This window comes from Oncorhynchus kisutch, linkage group LG28, assembly GCF_002021735.2.
Source record: "Oncorhynchus kisutch isolate 150728-3 linkage group LG28, Okis_V2, whole genome shotgun sequence".
In the NCBI taxonomy this organism is placed as follows: domain Eukaryota; kingdom Metazoa; phylum Chordata; class Actinopteri; order Salmoniformes; family Salmonidae; genus Oncorhynchus; species Oncorhynchus kisutch.
Genome location: NC_034201.2, coordinates 34,457,267 through 34,473,828, shown reverse-complemented (window position 1 = coordinate 34,473,828; position 16,562 = coordinate 34,457,267). Strand labels below are relative to the sequence as shown.

Below are 16,562 nucleotides of genomic sequence, written 5' to 3'. Positions count from 1 at the left end.
TTTTAGGTCCGGTTTCCCAGACATAGATTAAACCTAGTTCTGAAAAAACAATTTCAAAAGAGTTTCTCGATTGAGGATCTTTTTAATCCTGGACTAGGTTTAATCAGTGTTTTGAACCATCAACCACAATGAACAATATTAACTACTGTCTTCAAAACAGAACTGCAGAAGGCTTCATTCTGCCATTTTGGCAAAACATTTAGCACTTAACTAGATGTTTGTGATGTTGTCAGAACAAGGACAAAAAAACACCTCACTGTGCATTAAACACTTAGATGTGATGTTTTTACTTTTTATATATATCAGATACCACCAAACTATGCTAATGTTAATTTAGCTGTAATTTAGCTGTAATTTAATCTCCTTTTATTTGGTCTACCCTCAGAACACAAGCCATTTGGTTCACTTCTCACTCTGTCTCTCATCTCTCACTCTCGCTCTCTCATATCGCTCACTCTATCTCCCTCTATCTCTCCTAACACAACACTGTTTAAGCCCTAAGCTTTATCAAGGGCCAGGTCTCTTGGACCGCAATGTGTGTGGTGCTACATTGCAGCTGCATTGCTCACTGGTTGTGTTATCCAGTAATATGTTCTAAAAGAGGACAGAAGTGTCGGGTAGGCCGGCCGATGTGCAGCAAAGCTCCAGCTGGTGTATCAAAGATCCTAATAAGAACAGACACTCCTCTAAAGAAAAAAAAACATAGGTATGGCCTTAACATGGGAAACTCTCTGACCTGAGCAAAGAGTCATGAAACTCCATGAGGAGAGTCACGCTGTCTCTCTGGTTTACCCTAGTCTTAACTGAACACTCTTGTCTACATTATTGTCTCTCCACTGCTATTGTGGCTTTGTTGTACAAGTTGAAAAACACAGGCGAACCGTGCCTTTTAGCCTTAAATGTCTAGCGTTAGCCGGCCACGGGACATGATGCATGTTAGAGTATTGTCAGACCTTTTAGGGAACACAGGACAGGCCTGCTTGATATTCAGATGGGCTTTGGGAATCAATGGGTGGGATATGCTTTGTCAGTCACTGACAGCCCACTGCCTCTCCTGCATCTTAAGTTATCTGAAAGGATAAGTCAAAGCAAAGATGAATTAGCTTTGGGAATGGAGGAGAGCTTTTTAGCATTTAAGAGGAAAGCCGGCAGCTTGTCAGGCTGTTGAGAAACGTTTGGCAAGTATTACATCTTCTGGAGCAACATATTGGGCTTGGTTGGGATGCACTGACCGTGGTCTCCCCCTGTCCATCTAAGCATCCATTGATTTAGGAATGGAAGGCACACGTCCAAATCTTGCTTGTTTGGAAGTTTTTGGAGGAGTTTCGTGCCGGCTTGGATAACTTTTCCCTCACAAAGGGCACATTGGAACAGACACTGTAACAGATGTCCTCCACATAGATTAGTGTTGGGCCTCTCATCAAATCAAGTGCTAAATTATATAATGATAAGAAGCAATTAAGAACATAAGCTCCAGAAACAGGATGCAGGATTTAACTACACTACAGCATATTCCACAAACATATTGAGTTACAAGATGCATCATTAAAGGTTATGATAAGCCATTGAGCTACTGCTGAAACGGCTTCGTAAATAGTACAGCAAATACATTTTGACATGATAACCCTTACTTTGTTGTTGTACACTTTGATACTGGTAATGATATTGACAATGTTTACGGTTTTGACACTGTTAATGGTATCGACACTGTTAACATCATTGACACAGTTTCTTTCTTTATATCTCTCTCTATCTCTCTCTCTCTCCCTGTGTTTGTCTCAGGAGCGCCAGAGACAGTGACACAGATGACGACGAGGACGACCGGCGGGTGAGCCGGGGCTGCACCTTGCAGTACCAGCGTTCCCTTGTCAAGGTGCTGACCCAGTTTCACACCACCTCTACCGAGGGCACCGACCAGGTCATCACCATGCTGGGGCCCGACTGGCAGGTGGACGTGACTGACCTGGTTCAGGACTCGCTGAAGGTGGTCGACCCCAGGATAGCCGAGCTGGTGGACCGCACCGTGCTGGTGGGCCTGGAGCTGGGCTCCACTGTACTGAAGGTATAGAAACTTGGCTAGGTCACCAAAGTCTGTAAAAAGGAAATGGCTTCTTTCAATTGCCTCTTTTACCTCATAGATGTTCGCCCATCTCATAAATGTTATAGGCTAGGGCACTAGAGGCAAATATGAAATTGACACTGAGGTAGACAAAGTATGGATCATACTGACCAAAGTGCAGCTGTAATAGGCAGAAGCGCTCAGAGTGCACAACAAAATGTTTTGTGCTTCACACTGACCTAGACGAACTGACAGTTGAAAGAAGGAAATTAGACCTCTTCTTCATCGCTTTCACCCATTTTGTTTTTGTAAAGGAAGCCTCTTTACAATGATGAAATGATAAATGAGATCTGTCCAAACTTGCTTTTAAAGATGGCTCCATCTGCATAGGCATGTAGTCTATATGGGCTTCCGCTTAGCCCTCCAATATGCAGCTTTACCATTCAAACTGAGTGATTGATGGCATAGAAAACCATACTTATGGAAGGCTGTAAGAAAATAAAAGATCTCAAGCTTACACTGTATTTTATGGAACATTAGGAAAATGAAGAGTAGCCTATTTCTCACTACCAACCCATATTAGTGGAGCAAATAAAAAAATAAAACATGTAACCTTTATTTAACTAGGCAAGTCAGTTAAGAACAAATTCTTATTTACAATGACGGCCTATCCTGGCAACGCTGGGAAGATTGTGTGCCACCCTATGGGACTCCCAATCACGGCCGGATGTGATACAGCCTGGAATCAAACCAGGGACTGTAGTGACCTCTCTTGCACTGACTTGCAGTTCCTTAGACCACTGCGCCACTCGAGAGTCCGTGAGTCCATGAATCTACTCTCAAACTAAATTATTTCACTTAGAGGGTTCACTGATGAACATAAATGAGTTATAAGATCTTTTTCATTAATCGAACGCCATTTTCCAAACAATAATTTAATCGGGGGGGAGTAGTAAGATTTGATAATAGGCAACAGTTTAATCCCACCATCTTGACTTTAAGGGGTTTCATTTTGGAGCTAATTATTGTTTTTGAATGAAAGTATGGCACCAAAAGGTGTAAAAATCTGATTTTGTATTGTTTTTTCGTTTAGATGTTTATTTATTTTACATTAAAGGTATGACGAATTATGACATTCACATGATTTTAGAGCTTTTTAATTGACATTCCAAAGACGCATATTGAGAACATTTAATTGACAAAACATTGAAAACATTTAATTGTTTCTAACAACACAGAATTAAACAATTAATAAGAGCCCCGTGATGGTAAGGATTGCCCATTACTGCTTATCACTTATTAACCATATTTTATTTACATGACTTTACTTAAATAAAATATTTCAGTTGTGTATATTACTTTTTTAAATTTGATGACTATTATTTAATTTCTTAAAATCATCGTCTCATCTCTGCTCAGGCTGTAGCAGCCAGACAGCCAGATAACCATCTAATGTTATCTCTGTGCTCCCCAACGAGTCATACTAAACTCAGCAGTTGCTGTTGCCGTCCTGTACCTGTCCCGCAGGTGTGATGTTCGGATGTACCGATCCTGTGCAGGTGTTGTTACACGTGGTCTGCCACTACGAGGACGATCAGCTGTTCGTTCTGTCCCCCTGTAGCGCTGTTTTAAGCGTCCTAATGTACGGACATTGCAATTTATTGCCCTGACCACATCTGCAGTCCTCATGCCTCCTTGCTGCATGCCTAAGGCACGTTCACGCAGATGAGCAGGGACCCTGGGCATCTTTCTTTTGGTGTTTTTCATTGTCAGTAGAAAGGCCTCTTTAGTGTCCTAAGATTTCATAACTGTGACCTTAATTTCCTACCATCTGTAAGCTGTTAGTGTCTTAACAACCATTCCACAGGTGCATGTTCATTAATTGTTTATGGTTCATTGAACAAGCATGGGAAACAGTGTTTAAACCCTTTACAATGAAGATCTGTAAAGTTATTTGGATTTTTCCAAATGATTAGTGTGTGCGAGGCCAGGAAGAATAAGTGCAGTGGATTCTGGTCATTGTAGATCATTTAAAAATATTTTAAAAATACGCAAATCCAATTTTTCAGGTGTTGAACAGATGAACATGTCAAAGAAATAAAGCTATTTTTCGCAACTTTGGTATGTTTCCATAGGAAAATACTCAACCTAGTTTAGCGGCAGGAAAACGTGGTAATTAACTACAATGAAAAAAGGAATGTCCACAACTTTTCCCATGGTGATTTAATCAGGCGCACAATAAAAACAACATTTCGATCCGAGTTGGATTTTCATCAGACCGGACGAATGTCCAACGCTGATCAAAACATCGTGATTATTTCTCTCGAGAGAAACGGCGTGTAGAGCTCACAAAAAAACTAAATGCAAGTAATTGAACCAATATCGGTCAATTTGTTGTTTAATAATAATACAAAAAAACTAAATTTCAGTTCATCGCTCAGTACTACTTTATAGGGCAGGGTTATTCAAACTCTTACCCTACGAGGTTCCGCACCCTGCTGCTTTTCTGTTCTACTTGATCATTAATTTCACACAGTCCCTGATTAGAGGGGAACAATTAAAAAACACAGTGAAACTGGCTTCGAGGTCCATTTGCGACACAACCATAGACAATAATGAGGTGTACTTATAACACCCATTTCTGTCAGCCTCACACAGAGTGTGATGGAGTGAGGGAATGCTTGATAATGGTTGTTAGTACAGGAGAAGTGCATCCTAACCTATGACCTATGTACTGCATGGACCTATGTGTGGTATGGCTCCAAATTTTTGTTGCGTTAGCTCTGACCTAGATTCAAAATAATGTGTACAATCCACACTCTTAAAAGAGTTTACCTTAAAAGTACTTATTTTCATTAAAAAAAATAAGTAATAATTCATGTTTTACTGAAAGACTATTAGTACTAGCCTACCCATAGAAGTGGTCCATTTGTATGCTTTGGGTTATTTCTACCTATTTCTGATATATCTGTTTGTAATTACACAGTCATTTATTTCATTGTGAATCAATTATCCACATTCATTTTGACCAAACAAAAACAACGCTTAGTTATTCACCCTGATAATGTATTTGGCTACTCAAATGAGTCGGAAAAACACAGGTGCCGAACTCAAAGCTTTTTTAGAGACAAAACCCAGGGTGGAGAACTGTCCTGCTTAGAGTACTTCATCATTCAACTGAATTCCCCACCTTTTGTGAAACTTTAGAAGTCATGTATTCATGTACTTTCATCCCCCGCGGTTACATTTTATGAGCGTAGGGGAGAAAAAGGAGAGACGGACTACCAATGAACTGGAACTCTCCTCTCCAGCACATCTGATCCCGAAAAAATGCATCTGGGAGTCCCCGACGGCAGACCTTGGGATCAGAAGACGACAGCTTTGTCCTCTCTGGTGACATACGCGGCCGGTGACGTCAAGCCACATTGAGCCATCATAAAAAGCTGTTTAAAAGCATTCTATGTACATGTCACCTTACCAGACAGTCCAGCCTCTTCAGCACACTATACTCAACAGATCAGGATGGCAACTCTGTCTCTGTGTTAACGGGCTCTTACTACTTTTTAATGGGTGTTTTGAACAGGGTAATGATAACAGATTGCCAAATTAGTGTGCTGTTTAGGATGGTAAGATTTTGAGCACTATTAAATGTTATTATGGCCGTTGGAGGCCAAATTAACAAAGGCAGAGGCTCTCAATGCCCCTCTTCACTGTAGATTTGGCATGAGCTCCAATTGCTACAGAAGTGGAACAACCAACCGGGCTCGGATGAGCAAGAGGGAACATATTTGGATAGATAATGATGCACTATGCCTGAAGGTGAACAAGATATTTGGATAATGAGAAAAGCCAGTCGGCGGTCATCTCTAGTCATCTCTAGCCGATGTTGTCACCAGAGCAGTACACATACAATTAATTATGACTGGAAAATGTATTCATCCTCCAAAAAATAGAGCTAAAAACAAAACAATCCAAAAATTACAAAACATAGGTCTTTGATGGTGGAGAGCCTGTCATATCATCTAAACCATCTTACAGGCCTTCCTGTATTTTACACAGGCAGCCTTATACATCTGAGTGCTGATGTAAAAATAAAATAGAAAAGTTAAGTCCTTTATGACTCACAGAGGAAGGCGAGTGCTTCTGTGGTTGACTTCTCACAAAGGAAGGCGAGTGCTTCTGTGGTTGACTTTTCCCACATGACCTTTACGAAGCAATCGGAGGCAACAACAGAAAGGTGACATAATGAGCTGTAAATGCCATGTTTGGCCCCTTGATGGAGGCAGACCTGTCAAGGCCCCAGGATTAGCTCTAGATTGGTGTTTTTTTTATTTTGTATTTTGTGCCCTGCAGCCATCCAATGGACTCACATTTTTGCCAACCACCCACTGAAGAGAGGTCAAGAGGTCAAATGTAGGGCACGGGGAGGCTGTAAGTGGCAGCCCACGGTCAGCATCCGGTGTCTGGTGCTTTCGTTTTGGCTTGAGTTTCTCATTTATCACACACTTACACAGAAGACGGACAGAAAGACAGACTCATATCCCACTTGTCTGTATTTCCATGTCATGACACAAAATGCCTGGTGTGGCAGTCAAATGGTCTCTTGTCGTTTGCAGGTGGAGTCTCCACTCGCCGTGGAGGCCATGTTGGGAGAGACGTCGTTTTCCGTCACCGATGAGAAAGTCTCCATTTTGGAACTTCGCGTCCACGCCATCTCTGGACTTTCTTTGTCACTACAGCCCAGCCCTGGCAACAGTCACACTATGGTCGCCAAGGCAACTGGCCTGCAGACACTTGCTGCACCAAAGCAGGTACTGTATACTAATATATAAGATGATACATGTAGAGGGCATTGAGTTTGTGTGGATGTCAGCTTTGAGTATATAAAACATTAAGAACCCCTGCTCTTTCCATGACATAGACTGACCAAGTGAATCCATGTCAAAGCTGATGTCACTTGTTAAATATACTTCAAACAGTATAGATGAAGGGGAGGAGACAGGTTTAAGGATTTGTAAGCCTTGAGACAATTGAGACATGTATTGGGTATGTATGCCATTCAGAGGTTGAATGGGCAAGTCAAAAAATTTAAGAGTCTTTGAATAGGGTTTGGTAGTAGGTGCCAGGAGCACCGGTTTGTGTCAAGAACTGCAATGATGCTGGGTTTTTCACGCTCAACAGTTTCCCGTGTGTATCAAGAATGGTCCACCACCCAAAGGACATTCAGCCAACTTGACACAACTGTGGGAAGCATTGGAGTCAACATGGGCCAGCATTCCTCTGGAACGCTTTCGACACCTTGTAGAGTCCATGCCACGACTAATTGAGGCTGTTCCCAATATTAGGAAGGTGTTCCTAATGTTTGGTATACTCAGTGAATGTTTATAGACGTATGCAACCTGTCATCATATTGTTTGGTACTCAGGTGAGTATAGATGAGTTCATTTTCACCAAGTTACCTATTGAGCTTGGTATATTTTGATCTTGTTAATAGAACACCACAGTAACTGTATGACTCATAGAACATAAAGCTCTTCTTCAATGTATGGACCTGATTCATGTTGGCCTTCAAAGATACTCAATGACAAAATACATTTTCAGGTAAATAATAAAACATTGTCAAACCAGCCGCCTCATAGTACAGAAGGCAATAGTACAGAAGGCATTGCCATGGTTACAGTGTCTGAATGTGCCAGGACATGCCTTCTCACACCTTTGGAGGAAGGTCACTCCAGCGAACATAACACCTGTCGTGTTCTCTATCTCTATAGTACGTCTTCTCATCGAAAGCCATTTAATACATGTTTTATCTAAATGGTGTGAAGAGTACATTCTATTCATTTCTATTCTCAAGGCATTGCAGCTGGAGCACCACAATTATTTGAAGTGATGCTACAGCATGTCTTCATGAATATTCCTTAATGAACAAAAATCAGACAGTGCATTCAGAAAGTATTCAGGCCCCTTCCCTTTTTTTAAACATTTTGTTACATTACAGCCTTATTCTAAAATGGATGAAATAAAAAATATCCTCATCAATCTACACACAATACCCATAATGACAAAGCAAAAACTGCTATTTTGAAATGTTAGCAAATATATAAAAAATATAAAAGAGATGCTTTATTTACACATATTCAGGCCCATTGCTATGAAACTCGTAATTGAGCTTGAGTGCATCCTGTTTCCCTTGATCATCCTTCAGATGTTACTATAACTTGTTTGGAGTCCACCTATGTTCAATTCAATTGATTGGACATGATTTGGAAAGGCACACACCTGTCAATTTAAGGTCCCACAGTTGACAGTGCATGTCAGAGTAAAAACCAAGCCATGAGGTTGAGGAAATTATCCATAGAGCTCGGCACAGATCTGGGGAAGGGTGCCAAATCATTTTTGAAGCATTGAAGGTCCCCAAGAACACAGTGGCCTCCACAATTCTTAAATGTTAGAAGTTTGGAACCACCAAGAGCTGGCCGCCTAGCCAAATCGAGTAATCGGGGGAGAAGGGCCTTGATAAAGGAGATGACCAAGAACCCGATGGGCATTCTGACAGTGCTCCAGAGTTCCTCTGTGGAGTCCAGAGAACCTTCCAGAAGGACAACCATCTCTGCAGCACTCCACCAATCAGGTATTTATGGTAGAGTGTCCTTGAATGTCCTTGAGTGGCTCAGCCAGAGCTCGGACTTGAACTTGAACATCTCTGGAGAGACCTGAAGTAGCTGTGCAGCGACGCTCCCCATCCAACCTGACAAAGCTTGAAAGGATCTGCAGAGAAGAATGGGAGAAAATCCCCAAATACTGGTGTGCCAAACTTGTAGCGTCATACTCAAGGCAGGTAATTGCTGCCAAAGTTGCTTCAACAAAGTACTGATTAAAGATTCTGAATAAGTAAATGTGATATTTTTTATTTATTTTTTACCTCCTAAGGAATTCAGTTGTATAGAGAAGTTCCAGGAAAACAACAAATGTTAAGTTCAGGTTACTTAACTAAGTATACGGTACTGAGTACAGTGCATAACGTCATTTGCCTATTTAAAACAAAGGAAAATTTATGCAAGCCTTTACATACAGATCTGTGAAAGCTTAAGACGAAAGCAATTGCTTACAGAGACTGACATATTAACAACCTCTATGTTGTTTAGGTGCAAACCTCTTAAGGATCGGACCATTTTTTCCCAAATCTAACTGCCTGTAGCTCAGGACCTGAAGCAAGGATATGCATATTCTTGATACCATTTGAAAGGAACACTTTGAAGTTTGTGGAAGTGTGAAATTAATGTAGGAGGATATAACACATTAGATCTGGTAAAAGATAATACAAAGAAAAAACATGCGTTTTCTATTATTAGATGTTTTTCCCATCATCTTTGAAATGCAAGAGAAAGGCAATTGTATCACTAAGGAGTCTAGGTGCAATTTAGATTTTGGCCACTAGATAGCAGCAGTGTATGTGCAAAGTTTTAGACTGATCCAATGAACCATTGTTTTGTATCAAGTCTTCCCAAATGTGCCTAATTGGTCAATTGATACATTTTCAAGTATATAGCTGTGCACTCTCCTCACACAATAGCTACTGTAAATTGGACAGTGCAGTTAGATGAACAAGAATTTAAGTTTTCTGCCCATAAGACTTGTCTATGTCCTGGGAAATGTTCTTGTTACTTACAGCGTCATGCTAATCACATTAGCGCACGTTAGCTCAACCATCCCACAGGGGGACACCAATCCCGTAGAGGTTTTAATGCATGGGTGTAATTTTTTAATAGATACTATAGTTGGAGAAACCGTCTTTCTTACCGGCATTACACCATAGGGTTTGATTTCCATAGGGAAACGTCAGTAACACTGCATCCAACCCGCTAATATGAACCTGGAATTGAACATCTGTGGGAAGCAGCTCATGAATTTTCATGACATCACACACATCCAGAAAATGGACTGTTGACGCTCGCAGTGCTCATTAGACTATTTGCCTTATTGCTGTGCTGCTCCCAAACAGCCCTCCAACACACAAGCCTGAAAATAAATCTGATTTGTTACAAAAAACTCCCAGGGAACGTCTCATCACACCAGCAAATATACATCTTGTTTAATAAAAGTCAGAGGAATCGGCCTTATTTTCGGCATGTTTGAGTCTTGCAACTGGGGACTTCAGTTTCTCTAAATCCTCCCAAAGAACGAATTGGGCACAGTCCTTCACCTTTTCCTGAGAAGCCAGATCGCACTGTGTTGTTTCACACTTGGGTCGTTCATATTCCCCCACAACAAGAGAACATCGGCAGGTTTCAATGCCTTGGAAATTGGGGATGACAGCTATTGTTACTCTACCAACTCTCTCTCTGCGCTGGTGGTGGCCAAACAAAACTAAACCGTCAGGGCCCGGCATTTAATTCCAATTTAATCTCACCTTCCGCTGCTTGGCCACCTTACATTTAATTAGCATAATGTATTGTCCTAAAGTGCTCTCTGAGGCTGGGCCATAAAAGGCAGCCAATCCCTCTGCCAGTGGACCTCTCCGTGGGGTGCTCAGGTTATTTCACACCATTTGATTCTGTTTCACAGGAGAAACCTCACCTGCCGCGTCTGCTAAACGCCCCTTTTCTTACTCCATGAATGAATGAGAGCCATAAACTACAACTGAGGGAAGTGAATAAGCCAAAGTCTCTTTCTGTTAGCCTGGAATCCGCCCCATTTTTATTAGGTTATATGTGCATTTGATTAACATTTGTTCATTTCAACCATCCCGAGTGTGAACTGTGATCTCGTTTGCCAGGGCAGCTATTGTCATTTAGCATCTAAGAACAGAGAGGATGCACAAATCCTCCCTTCTATGAGTCAGCAATGCTTTGGCTGTCTAGGTCACAGAGATCCTATTTAATTTTATGGTCTAATTTCCCTTCTGGGGAAATACTGTTGATCTGTTAACCACAGTTAATCCTGAGCTCTCCAAAGAGGACTTAATAAATAGGTAACAGTGATTGATTCATTATCCTATTGAGGAATTATAATTAGAACATTCCAGTCACCCTCGAGTATACTGAGTGCTTTGTTTGCTTTGTGTCTAACCTTTTTAACATGTTGGTGTACTACTAGTGGCTTCATCAGGACAGGGTCTCATACTCAATGTATTATTTAAATCATGTTTCAAAGGCCCCATTCATCTTGACAAGTGGAGATGACAGAGGCCCGTGATCGAACAGGAATGTCATAGCAACCTTGAAGTTCAGTATCCTGCGCCTGAATCAAAGAAAAATATGTCTACACTCTCAAACAGAGCGTTCCAATCCAGACAGAATTTGGATAAATGCCTCTCCCGTTAGAATATGAAAAGACATCTCGGTTGGGGACTAAAAGTGCTCTGTCAGAAAAGCTATTTTCTTTTGTCAGCCCTACAGAGCAGGTACGCTAGGTTGAGCTGAGAGGTATTGTTTTAGCAGGAGCCAAAGGAATGCTTCTGTCAAAAACCACCTCGTTACTTGGAGACATGGCCACCGAACATTGCCATTACTCTCATGAAGCCAGACTCAAGCTGTCAGGTAAAGTGCTGTGCAGTTGTGCAGCTCTGTCTGTTGTTTGTCTGCAGGACAACAGTTGCAAAACACCCACTCACCCCTCCTTTCTTAGAGCGAGCTTTGTGTTCGCTGGCATACACTACTGAGACAGACCGCCTGTGTGTGTCTCGGTCTGTGCCGAGGCAGGGGGTGCCGATGTTTAGAGATGCTTAGAAGATTTAGAGATCGAGCGAGTCAGAGACTTCAAAGGCAGGAATTGGACTCACATATATTCACATCATACGTAGAGGAGTGAAAGAGCATCTGTTTGAACCATCGAAATGATCAGTTTTTGAAGAAACAACTATATCAACCAATGTTTGTAATTTCTAAACGTGAATCCTGTAGTTTGATTTGCAGCATATTGTTATTTGGTAAATCTGTTTGTTTCTTCAAGACATTAAAAAGGTGTCTCTCTCTAACCTTCCAGGAAAGTTTGTCCATGGGGTTACTGTATGAATAATTCATCTGTGAAATGCTCCGGCATAGCAAAAATGGCATTTGAAAGCTGCATTTACCTAACAAAAAAACTAAAAATACCCTTTTCCTCTTGTTGTTATCACAGGAGGCCAGCTTGTCCATCTGGCTTTACTACAGCGATAGCACCGCATTGCCTCTGACCTTCTTCGACCCGAAGGACTACAACCTCAACGCTTCCACACTGGACGACAAGGTGGTGTCCATAGCCCAGGAGCCTCAGCACCGCTGGCCGGTGGTTGTGGCGGAGGGCGAGGGCTCCGGGGAGATGGTGCGTATGGAGATGACCATCTGCGAGGCCTGTCAGAAAACCAAGCGCAAGAGCGTCATCGCCTCAGCCCCTGTGTACGTGAAAGTCCGCTTCGGCCCGGAGGAAGACTCCGAGGAAGAAATGGAAAGCGAGATCGAAATCGAGCCAGCCCGTGTCACCAGGCGGCCAGTGGTGGATTCCAACCTCGGTGACAGAGGCTTCGAGCCGTCCAACGAGCAGCCGGCGAGCGTTCCCATCGACTACACCAACTTCCCGACCATCAGCAACCAGGAGAGGCCCACCGAGGGAGAGGAAGAAGAGGAAGATGACGATTTCATCCATGCGCCCCGCAGCATGACCGACCTGGAGATCGGCATGTACGCCCTCCTGGGCGTCTTCTGCCTTGCCATCCTGGTCTTCCTCATCAACTGCATTGTGTTTGTCCTCAAGTACCGCCACAAGAGAATCCCCCCTGAGGGCCAGGCCAACATGGACCATTCCCACCACTGGGTTTTTTTAGGGAACGGACAGCCCTTGAGGGCCCAGAGTGAGCTTTCACCCCAGACAGTGGAGAGCCCCATTAACCCCCTGGAAGGGGTACAGACTTGTTGCCATGGTGACCACCACAGCAGCGGCAGCTCCCAGACAAGCGTTCAGAGCCAGGTCCACGGGAGGGGCGACGGCAGCTCTGGGGGCTCCACCAAGGAGCATGGCGAGGAGGCCAGCTCGCCAACCTCCAAGCGCAAGCGTGTCAAGTTCACCACCTTCACCACACTCCCCACAGAAGACATGCCCTATAACTCCATCCCCATTGCAGATGAAGAAGACATTCAGTGGGTCTGCCAGGACATGGGTTTCCAGGACCCAGAGGAACTTCATGATTACATGCGCAGGATAAAGGAAATAGCCTGAAGGGGCGGCTGTTAAGAAGCACCCTCCTTACAGCTTTCAAAAAATACTTTCCTTTCTATTTTTCTCTTTTTTCACTTTAGTGAGAGAGAACTTTTCACAAACAAAAAGCAAGGCCGAATACACTTCTGATTTTGTTTGTTTTCTTTTTCTTTGCACAGTGCCGTTTCCCGTACACACTTTTTTGGAAGTTGAAAAAAATTGGAAAGCCAAAGACTAGACAAGAGTTTTAAAACGCTAGAGAAATGGCTATGTCTGGATGTCCCTTCTACAGAGGTAGAGGAGTACACTCTCAAATGGAATTATAAGCTTCAGTCGTGAGCACTGTTCCGCAGGATGGATTTTAAGTGCTCTGTCACTCCTACTGGGGGTTATTTAGCGAGCGTGATAAAGACAGGAGTGTTTTTAGTAGGATGGGTTGGGTCTTGGCTCTGTGTTTGTCGGGTTGTCCCAACACCAAGTACCTTCTCCAACAAAGAGGCCTTCGATGTGCAGATTACATTTCCAGAGAAACAGCTTTTGGGACGCAACACGGAACAACATGATGGACAACCAATTGTCAAAGACGCTCATTAAAAACAATGTTACCAATTCATTTTATTTTGCCAGAGTAGGGAAGCATTCGTCAATGTTAGAACATCTATTGTTCTTGGTACAGCACATGCTATGATTTCATTCAATATCATTACTGTACACTTTGCTACATTTCATACAAATTCCAAGCCAGTGCCCTAATACTGGTTTCATACACTTTCCTGATTAAGTCTAATGCCTTAGAATGGGTTATAGAATGGGTTTCACTGATCACAACTGACTTCAATGCTGACACCCTGTTTTCACACTTGGTTAGGGGCTAGTGCGGAGGGCAATTATCCAAAACGCTACAACTTGTCAAAGGTTTAGTTATATTGGGAAATACAAAAGCTTGTACGTATATTGTGAAGTAAACGATCTTCGACATTCTTTGCATGAAAGGAGATACTGAGGCACAATCAGCAATTTTCCAAATTTGTAAATGTTTGTATTGTAATTATCTAATTATACCTAGACAATACTAAAGGACATATGTTGTATCATGCATTACATGCATGCCGTGCCAGACCTGCATAGTACAGCCCTCCCTCGTATGTACATACCATGACCAGCTGAGTTCCTCTTCAGCAGCAACATTACATTGAACTTGTTATTCATGCAGAGATAGAGAAGGGGGAACGTGTTGGCCCATCACTGTAAGCATAGAGTTTCCTCTGCAGTTTTTACTAAGATGTCCCACTGTACACCTGAGAATTACAATGGAAGAACTCTCATCCCACCAAAATATTTTGCAGCAGAAATTGTTCCATTTCCTTTTTTATTTTTAAGCGCGGTGACCTCGTGTTATCATGCTCCCCATTGAACACCAACGATTTTGTACCGAGTCACAATATTAATTTCCAATCAATCTAAACAGAGAATGAGAAGTACTATGTTTGGTCCAAAATATGTCCGTAATAAAGCATAGATGCTGCAAAGGAGCTGGTCATGACCGTCACAGAAGCCAAGCGCACTGGTGCTGACGCATTGGGCTATTGTTATGGTGGTGACGCCTTTTAAGTTTCTCAGGACTGTCTGTGTTTGATGAAATCTTAAATGTAATACTAGGAGTTTTGGTTAGTGAACCTGCACAAAATAGAATGACTGCAAATGATGAATGCAATGGGATTCCATTTATAGGTTTGGTTATGTAGAAGTGTTGGCTAGCTGGAGTGTGATGAATTGTAAAGCACTGGGTGGGATGATGACTGATTCTTTGAAGATCATGTTGTTTCGTACTGATCTGAAGATTTGCGAAGTTATTTTCAAGAGTAATGAAAAATAAACAGGATGGAAAACTGTTCAATCAGTTTTTAATTCACCTTTATTTGTGTGCTCTAAGTAGGTTGTGGATTTGCTGTGTTTTTGTCATATGATGTGTAATATGACCACGATGGAAGAACAAATGTCACCCAACCTCTCAATTTGAGTTATGAATCCAATCAATTCATTTCCACAAAAAACATCAACCTAGTTGGCAGACATTTTGTCACCTGTTATTAAGTCATTTCTTTGCTATTCAGTTAATTTGATTTACAGCATGCCATGTGATGTACGTTCCAAATGGTTTCATTGAATAATGACCTAATTACAAAATGTGATTAAATCTCAATAAAGCCCTATTAACATCTAAAGGTAAATGGTCTTCAAAATCAAAGACAACAATTCTTGTCCTCACTTGAAACCCACGCTTTTACAAAGAAACCGGTTGAGGAAATGAACTGTTGGTTACAGCCAGACTTTTCTTCTTTCTTTTTTTTAACCCCCATTTTAAACAATGGTGTCTCAGGATGAATGTATTGATTCTCTACTGTACTTTGATCATCAGATGGGTATTTTGCCTCATGTATTACTATGGTAAACCCAAATCAGTACCACTGCTTAACAACAATGGTGTATTAAGTTTCTAATAGCAGCTTTTTAACATTCTTTTTTTATAGTTCTGACTTTCCAATTTGATTATTCTTTCAGAGATCATAGCAAATGTCTATTAAAACATTTTATGGCTTCTGAGAATTTTTTTATGTTTCCTTTCTCAATGTATATATGTATATGCTAAACCATTTTTGTAATGTGACTTTGGTGAAGGTGTGCATATTTCTGTGTACATCCAGTGTTTCTTCTGCAAGCTGCTGCTAGAGACTTTCTCACATGTGGTTGAATACTTTTGAAGTGTACCCCCAGGTGGAGACATGGTGACCGTGCACCAGCTCACTGACGATACTATGTTCATGTACAGAGCACTGTTCAATTTCCTGTATTCTCCAGAAAAAGAAAACCCTTGTATTTCCCCCTTATATGTAAAGTACTAAAGAAAATACAATACATAAAATCATGTGTCCTTTCTACTCGTTATTATAGCACTGTCAGAAAAAAGTGTAATTGGGTTACATACTGTGTATGTGTTCTAATTTATTAGAATTTATGGATGTATGCAGTTCCTTATCATTCAGTTGATCAGAAATAAGGAAGCCTAAAACTCCTGTCTGAAAACTCCACAACCACCACCACACACCAGACCCATATAAACACACAATTTTCATTCTACTACCATCATATGATTATAGGAGATTGGGACAAATTATAGTTGGGAGAAGTTAAATCAGAGATAGTACATTTAGTGAGATACCGCAGTTAGGCTTCTCCCCATTGAGAAAAGTGTCCTCTATTCCGGTCTGACTATGTGGGCGTGTCCTCTCGTGCCTGACTAATGGTCACCATAGAAGTACACGGGTAAAGT

General features: G+C 41.7%; 1 protein-coding gene across 2 annotated transcripts in view; it reads left to right on the top strand.

The window, feature by feature from the left end:
• tmem132e (transmembrane protein 132E) overlaps window positions 1-16,157 on the top strand; it is a 346,164-nt gene extending 330,007 nt beyond the window's left edge. For both annotated transcript variants that reach the window (XM_020464756.2, XM_031808129.1), the window contains exons 7-9: window positions 1,783-2,062; window positions 6,676-6,870; window positions 12,179-16,157. In XM_020464756.2, the coding sequence (XP_020320345.1) occupies window positions 1,783-2,062; window positions 6,676-6,870; window positions 12,179-13,252 (1,549 nt within the window). In that variant the 3' untranslated portion in view covers window positions 13,253-16,157. The remainder of the gene's footprint in view (window positions 1-1,782; window positions 2,063-6,675; window positions 6,871-12,178) is intronic.
• The last annotated feature ends 405 nt before the right edge of the window (window positions 16,158-16,562 follow it).